Source organism: Xyrauchen texanus, chromosome 16 (genome assembly GCF_025860055.1).
Source record: "Xyrauchen texanus isolate HMW12.3.18 chromosome 16, RBS_HiC_50CHRs, whole genome shotgun sequence".
NCBI classification, from domain to species: Eukaryota; Metazoa; Chordata; class Actinopteri; order Cypriniformes; family Catostomidae; genus Xyrauchen; species Xyrauchen texanus.
Window position 1 is genome coordinate 23,087,170 of NC_068291.1, and position 13,213 is coordinate 23,100,382.

General features: G+C 39.2%; 1 protein-coding gene across 1 annotated transcript in view; it reads left to right on the forward strand.

The window, feature by feature from the left end:
* The window catches only part of ush2a (Usher syndrome 2A (autosomal recessive, mild)), a 350,667-nt gene that overhangs the window by 179,069 nt on the left and 158,385 nt on the right, over positions 1 to 13,213 (forward strand). The window contains exon 37 of the mRNA XM_052145082.1: positions 5,766 to 5,954. Within this exon, the coding sequence (XP_052001042.1) occupies positions 5,766 to 5,954 (189 nt within the window). The remainder of the gene's footprint in view (positions 1 to 5,765; positions 5,955 to 13,213) is intronic.

Genomic DNA, 13,213 nt, shown 5'->3' on the forward strand with positions numbered 1-13,213 from the left:
GTATATATATACTGTTTCAGCTCGTATGTATAAATAAGAATCAAATTTGTCAGAGATTTGCCATTCAGCCGTCGTTTTCTTTTATTGCATCATTGAATAGTATTCTGCTGACAAAATATAATTATTATAAACGTTTATACTGGTGGTTTTCTATATGGTCTCAGATTGCAGGCCTATTTGAGATGCAACCCTGTGTGCAACACAACCAGCTTAGAGCACACTTAATAGTAGGCATCTGACAAACAGAATGAGCAGATAACACTTTTGAGGTTGTAATCTCCTAGAACATGCAGTTTTTTTTTTATTAATTTTTTTTATTTCATTTATTATGTTGATAAATTTGTTTATACTCTTCTATTTTATAGGAACTGAGGGTGGATTAAGACAATTATGCTTGAAAAGGCTTCTGATATATTCTGATATGATATTTGGTGTTTTTCAGCCATTTTGTAGTGGCAGTCAATAGTTCCACATCCTGAATAAATATTTCATCTTAAAATTAAAGTTGTGTCATTATTTACTCACACTAATGTCACTTCAACCCCATATGGTTTTCTTTGTTACATGAAACACAGTGTTGGAAAATACAAGTCAACAATTATTCCGGTCTGTAAAGCAAAAAAAGGGGATTAAAAAAACCACAGTAAATTGAATTGCATAACAATACCCCGAGTCTTCTGTAGCTATATTCCTACTTTGTGCGATGAACAGGATAACATTTTCCACCTAGTCTCATAGAATGAACGTTACTATTGCAAAATATTTGCAAACTGACTTTTAAGTGCCAAATTCAAAATTTTCACCACAGTTTCTGCGTCCCATATTGATTATATATGGGACACATCACGTCATGCTACTGAACCATAATTGACATGTAACATTTAACAATCTTAACTTACCTCTGTCTGTGGGTTTTCAGATGCCTCACTAAATTGGATCTTGTTGATTAAGCATCTGTCATTTTTGAACCACAGGTTTTACAATCCTTGTATATTGTATCCTTTATATCCAAATTGCCATCTTTGAATGCGCAATCTTCAAACTTGGTCCTACTCTTGTGGAAATTGATTGGTTGGTTGAATGTGGAGCATGGAAATGCAGATTTGAAAGTCAAACTGATTGTTTATTGGGTAAAATGAATTGTTGATTTGCTGCTCATTTGTAAGAGTAAACTCTGATCTTTGGTTTTAGAAGACATAAAGTCTTTCCTAGTCAGAGGGCTCGAGTCCAAGTCAAGTTGCATGTCATTGTTGTCTAAGTCGAGTTGTAAGTGTTCTTTGATTATGTTGAGTCAAGTTACAAGTCATCATATTTGTGACTCGAGTCCAAGTCAAGTCCATGTCATGTGACTCGAGTCCACAACCCTGTTGGACACTGCTGGTAAGATTTAGACTTTGGTTAAGTGTAAGGATGTCTTTTTTTGTGTCTAACTTTCATTTGATTTTAGATCACTATTTGTTAGGTTTAGGTTAAAGTTTAAAGTGAGGGAGGTACTTTTTACTCATTTAAACCTTCATCTAATATTCACCTTAAAAACCTTATCTTATTACGGCACTATTTCACTCACTTTTGGCACCCCCTGCTGGATATTTAACTAGGAAGCTGCAGCAAAACGTGTAATAAGGCACGTAATTTTGAAACATTTTGCCACAGTCACATAATGCTCATTAGACCAGGCGGGGAACTTAAGTCATTATTCACTATCAAATTATATTAACCTCTTCGCAGATTCACTAGGCTGGGCTTAGAGATGTACGATTAAACCAGTGTGTATCTGCGCTGATGTTTACCAGGAGAGAACAACTGCAGTGGATGTCTAAATGAAATCTATCTATCTATCTATCTATCTATCTATCTATCTATCTATCTATCTATCTATATATATATATCATCTTGCTCTGAATTGCATACCACTGAATCTGTAACTTAATATTCCGATGGTTTTCTATGGATCTTCTCTGTTTTCAGGCCAATCTGAAGTATTGTGTAGTCCAGGCAGCACAGAACAGACTTAAAAGTAGCTATCTGACAAGCGGGACGAGCAGCTTACGGACTCAAGATTGTAATCTCCTAGTACAAGCAGATGGATGTGACCTCTCACAAAGACAGCCACGTCCCCCCTCTCATAAAGCAAGGGCTTTGAAGTATTCTTCTGAGTAGAGAGAGCAAGATTATGATGTGCAGGGGATTGATTTGAGAGAGCGAGAAAAAGAAAAAGTGAGCGAGATTACAACCAGTGGACTCTTCGAAAGAAACTCCTGTTTTCCTTTTGCCTGTACGTGTTTGTTGTTGCTGTTTTCATAACACTACCTCTGATGGAGATGATAGCTTGCGTTGACTGTGAAGTAGTATATTTATGATTTGTGTTGGCTTCTTAGATCATATAATTGGCTCTGGAGAGTCCCGGACTGTTTATTTTTTTGTTATTTTCGAGTGTGTTGTTAGGGGGTTTGTTCATTCTGGGCCAGCAGGGTCAAATCCACAGGCGTCAGACGTCTTTCTCTCTGTATTTTGTGCCAGCAGTGAAGCAATTTAGTGATTTCTCCCAGTGGATTGTTGAAAATGTATCGGTGAGTGGCTGTCTATCACATATTAAGAGAAATGTCGATCAGTAATGACCCTCTACATGTTAGTATTGCAGTAAAGCCAAGCTTTTATGTTAAAAAAAAAATCGGAACGGGGCTATTACACATGACAGAGGTGATCAAGGGACTGTGGACCGAGGTTAGCATTATTAAATATTGACTACTCCAGTGATTTATGTAGAGCTTCGGGGAGAAAGTGACTTTTTAACTGTTATATTCTTTAGTCTCCAAAAAAACCTTCCATTTATCTCTTGGTGGAAATAAAGTGTGTGTTGGCTGGATATTTTTTTTACCCTCAGCTGAGAAATGAGGGGGAAAGCTCTTGCCCTTAAAAATAAGAAGGATGCTAGTAGGTTAGTCTATTTTATTAACTGCCAAAAGCAGAATAGGTAAATTGGAAGCAATTATAAGATTTGATTATAAAAAATCTGAGCTAGTTGTAGGTGACAGAGAATGATTCTTGAATGATTGAGGGTACAGAGCTCAGATAAATTAATTAAGCTTGTTTATTTTTGCTTAAATGGGGAATTTTCACAAGTTTGTGTGCCAACTCTCCTTGCACAGTAATGTAAAACGTTAGCTAAAGGCTTCCATTGCAGCTGTGTTGGAGAGAGTTGCATTTGTTGGCTTCCAGTCATTGGTCACTTCATGCCTATTGATTTCTTTATGATGCTACATTTCAAGCCCTTTAGATGGGGAAAGGGTGGAGGTTATGGACTCTGATATGCCCACCAGCGCACACGCACACACGCATACACGCACAACTCTCTGCTTCCCCCTCTCGTGAAGGTAGAAGTCTATCTGGTCCAGAGGAGAGGTGAGAACTTGGGGGAATTAATTCCCTTTTAATTTGCAAGCAGGGCCGTATATCCTGCGGTCGATTGCATAACAGTAATTGGTGGTGGCTGGGGACTCAGAGGCTTGGCTCTTGACCCCTTGGTTAATGTGCTCACATGCATGGGTCTGACTGAACGCATTATAGCCAATGAGCAGATGCGTGTGAGTGTAGAAGAGACGTGTATGAATTTTTATATGGTCTTGTGCTGTAGGATGAAATTATGGTGTATTTTCTTTTGTGTGTATTGTTGTTAAATGTGATGTGTGTAATTTCTGCACCACTAGCATCACCCAACCGGAACTGCAAAAATAATTATTGTTTTCATACAGGTTTCTAAAACACTCAGCATGTCTGCCATTTGTCAAATCAACCTACAAATGGCTTACTTAAAGCTGTCTCTGTGTTTGAACCCTTCTGTCGGTTTCCGGTCAAAAAAGACCTAGTAGAGTAAAGTAGATATGCAGCACACATTTATTTTGATTTTTAACCTGAATATTGACACACTGAACACAAGCTTTTATAGTAGCAGCATTTCATTTGGAAAGATTACCACCTAAAGTATATCTAGGTGGTATTATTAGCCTTTTTAAAGTAGATATTCAGTAAACCCTTCATTTTGCGTAAAGAAAAAAAAAAGCTGATAGTTGGAATACTTGTCTCTGTTTGAAACAGATTTTGAATAGCGGTTTATATTTTAAAATACTTTTATTTCAGAATATAAATGTCTGCAAAAAAAGAAAAATGAACCCCATAGACTTTCATTGAAAAGGTCCCATACATATCTAGGGATCAGGATTTCATAGAGCAACCAACTAGTAATCTAGTACAATTAGTAATGCCCTAGCAACCATCTATCAAAACCCAAGCAATGCCCTAAACATCCAAAGCACCCTAACATTTAATTAATTTAAACAGTAACATAGAAATGTGATTCTTATTATTATCATCATCATTGGTTTTATATTAATTAATTAATTGCTGTGGAGAATTTAAAGGCATTTTGATCCAATATACGATTAACTCTTTTTACTGTTTTACTACTAAACTTTAAAAAAATGACCTGAACTTCACATGAGGGTTAAGCGGGGATAACAAAGTATTTTAAAGGAGTAGTTCACTCAGAAATTTTAATTCTGTCATTATTTATTCACTCATGTCATTCCAAAGTTACGCATATGATTTTCTTTATGCCGTGGAACACAAAAGGAGATGTTAGGCAGTATGTTAGCCTCACTCACCATTCACTTTCATTTAATAGAAAAAAGATGCAATGAAAGTGAGGGCTAACATTCTATCTTAAATCACTTTTGGGTGGATGTGTGTGTGTGTGTGTGTGTGTGTGTGTGTGTGTGTGTGTGTGTGTGTGTGTGTGTGTGTGTGTGTGTGTGTGTGTGTGTGTGTGTGTGTGTGTGTGTATTTATCACTTTGTGGGGACCAAATGTCCCCATAAGGATAGTAAAACCTGAAATTTTTGACCTTGTGGGGACATTTTGTCGGTCCCCATGAGGAAAACAGCTTATAAATCATACTAAATTATGTTTTTTGAAAATGTAAAAATGCAGAAAGTTTTCTGTGAGGGTTAGGTTTAGGGGTAGGGTTAGGTTTAGGGGATAGAATATAAAGTTTGTACAGTATAAAAACCATTGTGTCTATGGAAAGTCCCCATAAAACATTGAAACACTACGTGTACGTGTGTGTGTGTATGTGTGCATGCGTGCATGTGTGTCTCGGTCAGGTTATACATTTGTAAGGCTAGCACATTTCACTTGTACAAAATTTAAAGGCATCTCATGACTTTTTCATTTCAATAATGCTTTACAGCAAACTATGCAAGTTATTTTTTTAAAGGATTTTCTTTTCTTTTTTTCTATTTTAATGCAGCTATTTATAAGGCTTTCACCAGCTAGCTTCCTGTGTTTTGAATCAATGTCTAGGCTGGCAGAGCAATCAATCCCCTTTTCTGGATTAAGACTCAGACAGTCAAAGGCTGGGCCTCCCTGTGTCAACAGGGCTCTGCAGTTCACACAAACAAACACACACAAATATAGAGTGCAATAGTGGGTGGCATCCTCTCGCTCTGACTTAGAGACAAAAAAATGGTCAAGGTACTTTTTAACATAACATTCCTCTCATTTATAGGATAAGTTTGATCTCTGAACCAAATCACTGTGTATTACACTGACGCCATTGTCTCAATGATCCAAGAAAATTGGAACTGCATGTATTAGTGTATCGGCAAAGTGATCATCATTTAGTTCCTGAAGATGTCTACAGGTCAGCCTGGCTCTGAACCTTTGATGGGGCTGCATTTTAATGTTAAATAGTGTCTGTGTGGGTTCCAGGTCAGAACTTCAGCAGTGCAGAAGCACCAGACACAGAGACGAGAGAGATGCTTAGCACTGGTAAAGCAGGCCAGTGGGTTTCCATTGGAGGACTGCTGCCGTATTCTAACTACAGTGTCCTGCTGAAGGCCTGTAACAGTCAGGGCTGTGTGGAGAGCTCGCCCATCAGCGTCTCACTCCCACCAGGAGGTCAGTACAGCACACAGCTTTCTTTAATAGAACATTATTTATATTCACATACACATAATATTTTGTACAAAGACTATGTCAATTGCTATGTGCCAGATATGTCAATTATATTGTGAGTTTTGAACTTTGCATATCCATTGTGAATTTTAACTTAAATTACCATTGGTTGACACCTGGTGTATAGAATTTAGTAAATTGTGTATTTGTGAGACAAATATTGGCATTTTACAGGCTCAATATGTTTTTATTTTTATTTTATAAAAAAAAATGATAAATGTTTTTACTTGTTTGTTTTCTATGGTTTGGGGACTTCTTTGCATTATTGAATATAGATAGTAGAGAAAAAATCTCAAGGATGAGAAAGCAGAAATGGAATCAGGAGATGTTGCAGGCTGGATTTAAACCTGTGTTACCCATATGAACACCACGGCTTTGCATGTCACATGCTCATGCGCCAACCACTACACTTGAAACTAGGTTGAAAATCATTATCAACTGCCTGAGAGCTGAAACGCATATGATTAGTGCATATGGTAATAAATCAATATGCCACAATTCTCTGGGGTTTTGTACCTAATGAAATAATGACATCAACTCAAATTACTTAATTTAATTTTTTCCTTCCAGAACACATATCAATGAGTAAAATGTTGGTTTTATTTTGCAAATATAAATTTAAAGGTGCATTTTCCCAACAATTTAATACACTGTATGTTTCCTTAATGGGGAAACGTTGCCATGTTTTTGATTAACATATTGCCTGTAAACTTCACAGACCTGGCCTGTCATATCTGACACAGAGCTAGCAGGCTCTCTGCGCTAATGTGTAATCACATGTCTCCACTTGGGCAGGGAGCAAGCTGTTTGATCAGGCCGAATCTTTTGGGCCCTGTAACGCTGCTTTGTACAGGGCCAGCAGGGAGACATTGGACATCTGCAGGATGACAGAACAATGCCCGCTGCTGGTGATCTAAAGACATGCCATTTCCTGTCTATGGCAATGGAATATAAAAGTGTATGCACACAAGACTAGCCACTATAAGTTTATTGCCACACTTCCCCACTGTTAAATTGTTGTTGATTTTAATTATGACTCTTATGGCTCCAGAATGTTCCTTTTTACGACCTTCTCAGGCAAATGAAAGGTAACAACTCATTGGTTAAATAGGCCTTGGTCCATCCTTCCTTTTACTTAATGGTGTGGGAACTTATTAAGCTGATTTATACAGAGAATGGTTGTTGGGAAGCATGTGACATGCACTGGGTTATATGTGTTTAAGGAAAGGGTAAATTACCATGGAGGAAATAAAAAAAGACAACCTAATGATTTCTTCCTTCCCAGCCCCCCCCATTGTGTTCAGTGGGAAGGAATGGTTGGAAAAGAGGGGTTAGTGAACACATGAATCTTAAGATCAGAGAGGCAATGGGTCTTGTTCACTAACTGTAATGCCTGTAAGTGAACAATTTCAGGTATCTCAACATGCGTTTTTTAAAACTCAAGTGTCTAAAAATGTGGTGTGAGATGCTGAAGAAACTGTGAAATGCAGTGCAATGGTCAAAGACATTCATCCAGCACATGTTTACATATGAAAACAACATAATAACTGAGCAGATGTTCACAAAAACTCATCTGTTTGCATGTGCTGCATGTGAGAGCGTGTGCACAAAACAAGTTATGAATGCCTGTTTATTTTTTTAATTCATTACTAAACCCGAACCCAAAGTAATACTTGAAAAGTTCACTTGAACCAGGTTTGTTGGGTCGGGTTGCAGACCTTTATTGTTGATGTGGCCACTGTTTTTTGTAGAGGAAAATGCTGTTCCTGTGTGGATGAGTGGTGTAAAAATAACACAATCAATGCGTGATGAAAAGATGTTAGTGTGGACGTGGCCTTAGAAACATGTGTTAATCCCACAAAAGTAAAAACACTTGAATGCAGTTATTAGTAATGAGACCTACAGTAATATCAGACCTTTTCTTTTTGGCCAGAGATCTGTGAAGTCTCTAGCTAGGATGTGTGTCTATTCACAAATATAGCTGAACTTTTCTGATCGAAGAGAAAAGTGAAATGTCTTTTGACCTGGTAACCACCTTTGCTTTACTAAAACCACAATGAGTACACAAGTGAGGCCCTTTTGTCTGTCACTTTTCAACTGTCAGTTGTGATGCCGCTATTGTTACCCCTCTGCTCTTGACAATTATTTTTCCTTATGTACATGAAAGAAAGATAATCTTTCTACAGGGCAAAGAAAATAAAGTTGCCCAGACATGTTTCATGAACAAACATCAGTATTTGAAAACCCAGAGGTATCCCCTGTCTCATCTCTCATGGAGGTGAACAGAGCACTCATTCCCAGAGGAGTGTGCATGGATTGAGGATTGATTCAGTGGAATGGGACATGGCCTTGCATGTTCTCAGGTGATGAAGCTGAGCTGTAAACGCAGCGCCATGTTAATGCCCGGCCTTCAAAATACAAACCAATCGGTCTCTGAGGGCCCTTAAAACAATATAAAAAAACAATACAATAAATGGCAGCACACCCCAGTTAAAGTTCTGTGAAATGGTTCAAGTTCAACACAAAGACATAAAAAATATAAATTTTAAATACCACACGTTTCACTCCACTTCTCTCAGTAGATCTTTTGGTTTTTCTTAGCTGAAGCCTTGTCTCAATCTGTCCTTGTTATATCAAAGAACAGACAGAGTAGAAGGCTCAAGATTCAGACGAAACATAAAAGTGCATAGTTTAAAATGATTAGTGACACTTTTGATATACCTGAGATAGAAGGAAGAGTTGAAACAAAGGAAGCTGCATGCTGACTGTTTGATGAAATAAGGCTGTGAGGAATTAACTCTTTTGTCAATGGGGTGTCTTTACTCCTGTAAGATTCTCCTTCTTACTGTCTCTCTCTTTCCACAAACTTTGCGGAAGAATTCAAAGGCTTTGAACATATTGTTCATTCCTCAGCTTGCAGAACATACATGTTTACACTTGTTATTTTTATTATAGTTAGTGCTTTGCTAGAAAATGCATGGAATTCAATAAGAATAAATTGTGCCCGCTGATTATTGCGCCATTAACTTGTACAGAATTACGCAAATGAGTTAACAACACAAACTCGCTCACAAAATCGGCGCTAAACACAGTTTGCACTGTGCAATTCCTAATGTAGCAGGTCAGTTTGGCATGCTAGCTTGTTGAAGATACAGCAGACTACCACAGCTATCTTGCAAACTTTACTGGGATTGAACAACATCACTCCACCATTTTCCGGGTACCTGAATTTGATATTTCAAATAGAAAGTGTGCTTCTCTACACTTTTCTCCATCATTTGATGAATACCTGTTGCCATGTTCAATAGAGAATATACACAACATCTCTTTTAAATTAAATTCTGTGTATCGCAGAATTTAATGTGTATCGCTATTACAGAATTCTGTAATAGCGCAACATTAATGTAACAGTATAAGGACAGGCAAGGATGAGGCTAGAACCAGCTGAACAGTCAACATAAAGTTTAATTATATAAATGAACTTAAAAACCAACATGCAGCGTGGCCACATGTGTCTCTCTCTCTCTCGAACCGACATCTCCGGCCACCCCTTTTCTCACTCTTCCACTGATCAGCTGATTCAGTGCTGACCGTGCACCATCATAGCCTGGCCATGCCCTCCTCCTCGTCACAATTAAATACAACAGGCAAATAGTGCAGAGTTTTGAGAATAAGTCTCATCTATATTGAGCTACACAAGAAGTGTGTTTGCGCTGAAAAAAATTACAAAGATTTAATTGATAAATTCCATGGTGTATTGGTATTTCAGCGGATTTATCTCAAATTTAAACTGGATTGCAGGTGATTAGTGAATAAGACGCAGGTTTTTGTGTTGAAATAGTACATTTGCTCTGTGTATGTGTTGGGGCTAGGCCCAAACTTTATGAAGTGTTATTGGCATCTCTGAGCTGTGGCAATCTGTAGGGACATGGTCCAGACCTGTCCATATGCTCATCATCAACATTATATTTATGACTGCTTGGCCGGTCTTTGCACTGTTTATTCCTGCCTAAGCCATTGCAGCAAAGGCAGATGGAGGAAAGTGTAAAATGGCTTTTATGCCTGGGTTTGTCCAGCACAGCCCCATCCACTCTTCTCAAATCAGCTGTGTCCCTCTACCAAGCTTTTTCTTGCCTAATACAAACACTTGGGCATTATGAAAATTGCAGCTTGGCAGTAAAATTAATTTTGCGCTGCTGACTTGAGTGATGGGACTGACCCCTGCTGAGCTATTGCCACATCCCCACTCCTGCATGCCAGCCTACAGAGAGTTTGGTGTAGATATCCGCATTGTCTCTTTCTTCTCTGTTCAATCAGACTGTCACTCTGTCCTCCTAAATGACGCATGGATGCGTCAAGCTTTTCAAAGTCCCACAACAGCTTGGCATATCCATACTGTTTATTGACATAACTGGCAGATCCATCGCTCATCAATCAAAGTATTAACATCTTTTTTTTCCTTGCCTTAATGTCGAAAATAATTTGATCTCATTTTGTTTGTTTCTCTGTACACAAGGGACCGTGGAACTGGAATTCCGTTTTAGTCGATCTTGGCCTTATAACCCTTTGTTTTTCGAATGCTTTGGCCATCAGAGACGTGTTCTATTCTAATTCATATTCTATTGAGGCGATTGTATTTCAGCACAGGCAAAATTACTTAAGTAATCAACAGTTATTGAGTTCTTGTTGCTGGACAAGAGGAGGGCTGATTGAGAATGAGACTTCACTTAAGGAAAGGACTTCTCTTGGAGCATTGGAGTGCTGTGTTATTGAGGCTGATGCAGGCTAGATTGCTCCTCAGAATAGATGATTTTTGCCTGGAGTCCTCCCCAAGACCCAGAATCAAGTTGTTTTCACTTTTAATGGGCTAGATATTTTCCTATGCTTCCAGGCAATTTTGTAATATAGTGTCAGTGCCAATGCCTTGTGAATCAGACAAGAAAATTACACCACAATCACGAATCATGATGAGATTTGTATTGCAATGCAGCAATAAACTTTTACTTATTTAATCTACATTATATTATATAATATTATATTTATAGATTATCAAGTTAATCATACTCAAAAATGTATACAGTATACATCCTTAGTGATCTGTCATTTCAAAGATGAACATGACATTACTTTGTAATTGATGTAATTGGCACTTTGCTTTGAAGACTATTGCAACATATAGAAACACATACATGCTTGCTTGTAAAATATGTGTTCGTTATTGAATTTACTTTATGTGATAGTGTGCAAAACTTGCAGATATTATTTGAAAAAACAAAAACAAAAGTGTGTGTGTGCCCTGACCAGTGAGATTGTGTTGAGAGCGGCTGACTCTCACAGAAAATAGAAGCCTCAGTGTTATCCATGGGGTTGATGGCACGTTGGGCTAGGAGCGAGGAGAGACTCAGAAGGGGCCAGTAAGTCCTTGTAAATCAAAGGACCATTAGACAAGTGCCATTCACATTCCCCTCTGTTTCTTGGCTCTCTTTAAAAAACAGAGGTATTCTCACTCTGCTCTCTATTTCTCCCTTCATTTCTTTCAGTGTCTTTCTGTCTACACTTCTCTCGATGTGATTTGCACAAATTAAAGACAGCCCCTTGACTCCTGAACTGACATAATTGTAAATCTGTCTTTAAAACAGAAAAGAATGCATAATATTATTATATCAGCTTAAAAATAATTTACCCTATATAAATTTATCCTGCCCTTAAAATGCATTCCCATATTTATATCAAGATTATATAAATTGAAATTCCTACTATAAGCTATTTATAATTTAAAGGAGACATTCTCAAATGGTTTTGCTTCAGGACCCAGATTTTACATTGGATATCAAGTGGCGACCCAACACAGTAAAAAATATAACCTGTATGTAATGTAGCCTGGTTTGCATTTTCTATCTTTCATACACACACACATGCCTTGTTTCTCCAATGACTTGTTAGAAACAGCCCTAGCTAGTTCGTAAGTGTGGTTTTTGAAATAGTAACAGAGGCATGGCCGAATTTAGCAAACTAGCAACGGCAGATTCTGTGGTGTAAGAAAGTAGTTCCCACAAAAGTGTTTTTTGGCATCACAATGCAGTGGACGGTAAGTCGTTAGGGAAGCACGACCTGATCATCAGGTTCCTTAGAGGCGCCCGGATGCTGAACCCTCCTAGTTCATGCCTGTTCCCACTCATGGGATATCTCCGTTGTCCTCTCGGGCCTTTGGAGAGCCCCGTTTGAGCCACTAGAATCAGTCAAACTAATGGCCCTCTCCTTGAAGATGGCCCTCCTGATTGCGCTCACTTCCATCAAGAGGGTTGGGGACCTGCAAGCACTCTCTGTCAGCGACACTTGCCTGGAGTTTGGTCTGGTAGACTCTCACGTCATCCTGAGAGCCTGACCGGGATACGTGTCCAAGGTTCTTACTACCCCGTTCAGGGATCAGGTAGTGAACCTGCAAGCGCTGCCCCAGGAGGAGGCAGACCCAGCCTTAGCATTGCTGTGTCCAGTGCGTGGACCTATTTGGATCACACGCAGAGCTTTAGACACTCTGAGTAGCTCTCTGTCTGCTTTGATCGGAAAGGGAACGCTGTCTCTAAACAGAGGCTTGCCCACTGGATCGTGGAAGCCATTGCATTGGCCTACCAGACACAGGCCGTGCCTGCCCACTGGCGGGTTCGAGCAAACTCTACAAGGAGTGTGGCATCCTTGTGGGCACTGGCCAATGGCACCTCTCTAGCAGATATCTGCAGAGCGGCGGGCTGGGCAACACCCAATACATTCGTGAAGTTTTACAGTCTCCGTGTTGAGCCGGTCTCGTCCCGTGTTTTGACAGGTCCAAACACGTAGGATTCGGTAATATGGTGACAACAGCTGGCCGGGTGTATCACTTGCGCATAACCTCTTTCCCGTCTCCTGAGGTGAATACGTGAGCTCTACTCCCCCAGTCGAGTCCACAAGTCACGGACCCTGGGTGTCCTTCCTCCCTAGCCCTCTGGCTCCGAACTCAGCGGAGGATGTTTGCAGCCAGACCCACCGCAGGCACCACACTTGCCTGTGCTGGAACAGTTGCTCCACAGGTTCTGATTATTCCAATATCTCCTGTGATGTATTTTCAGCTCAAAAACTGTCTGAACAGATGCACGCTTCCCTCCTTTTATACCCATATGTCTGGGGGAGGGGCATGCAAATTCTGTTCATCAATTCTCACTGGCCTT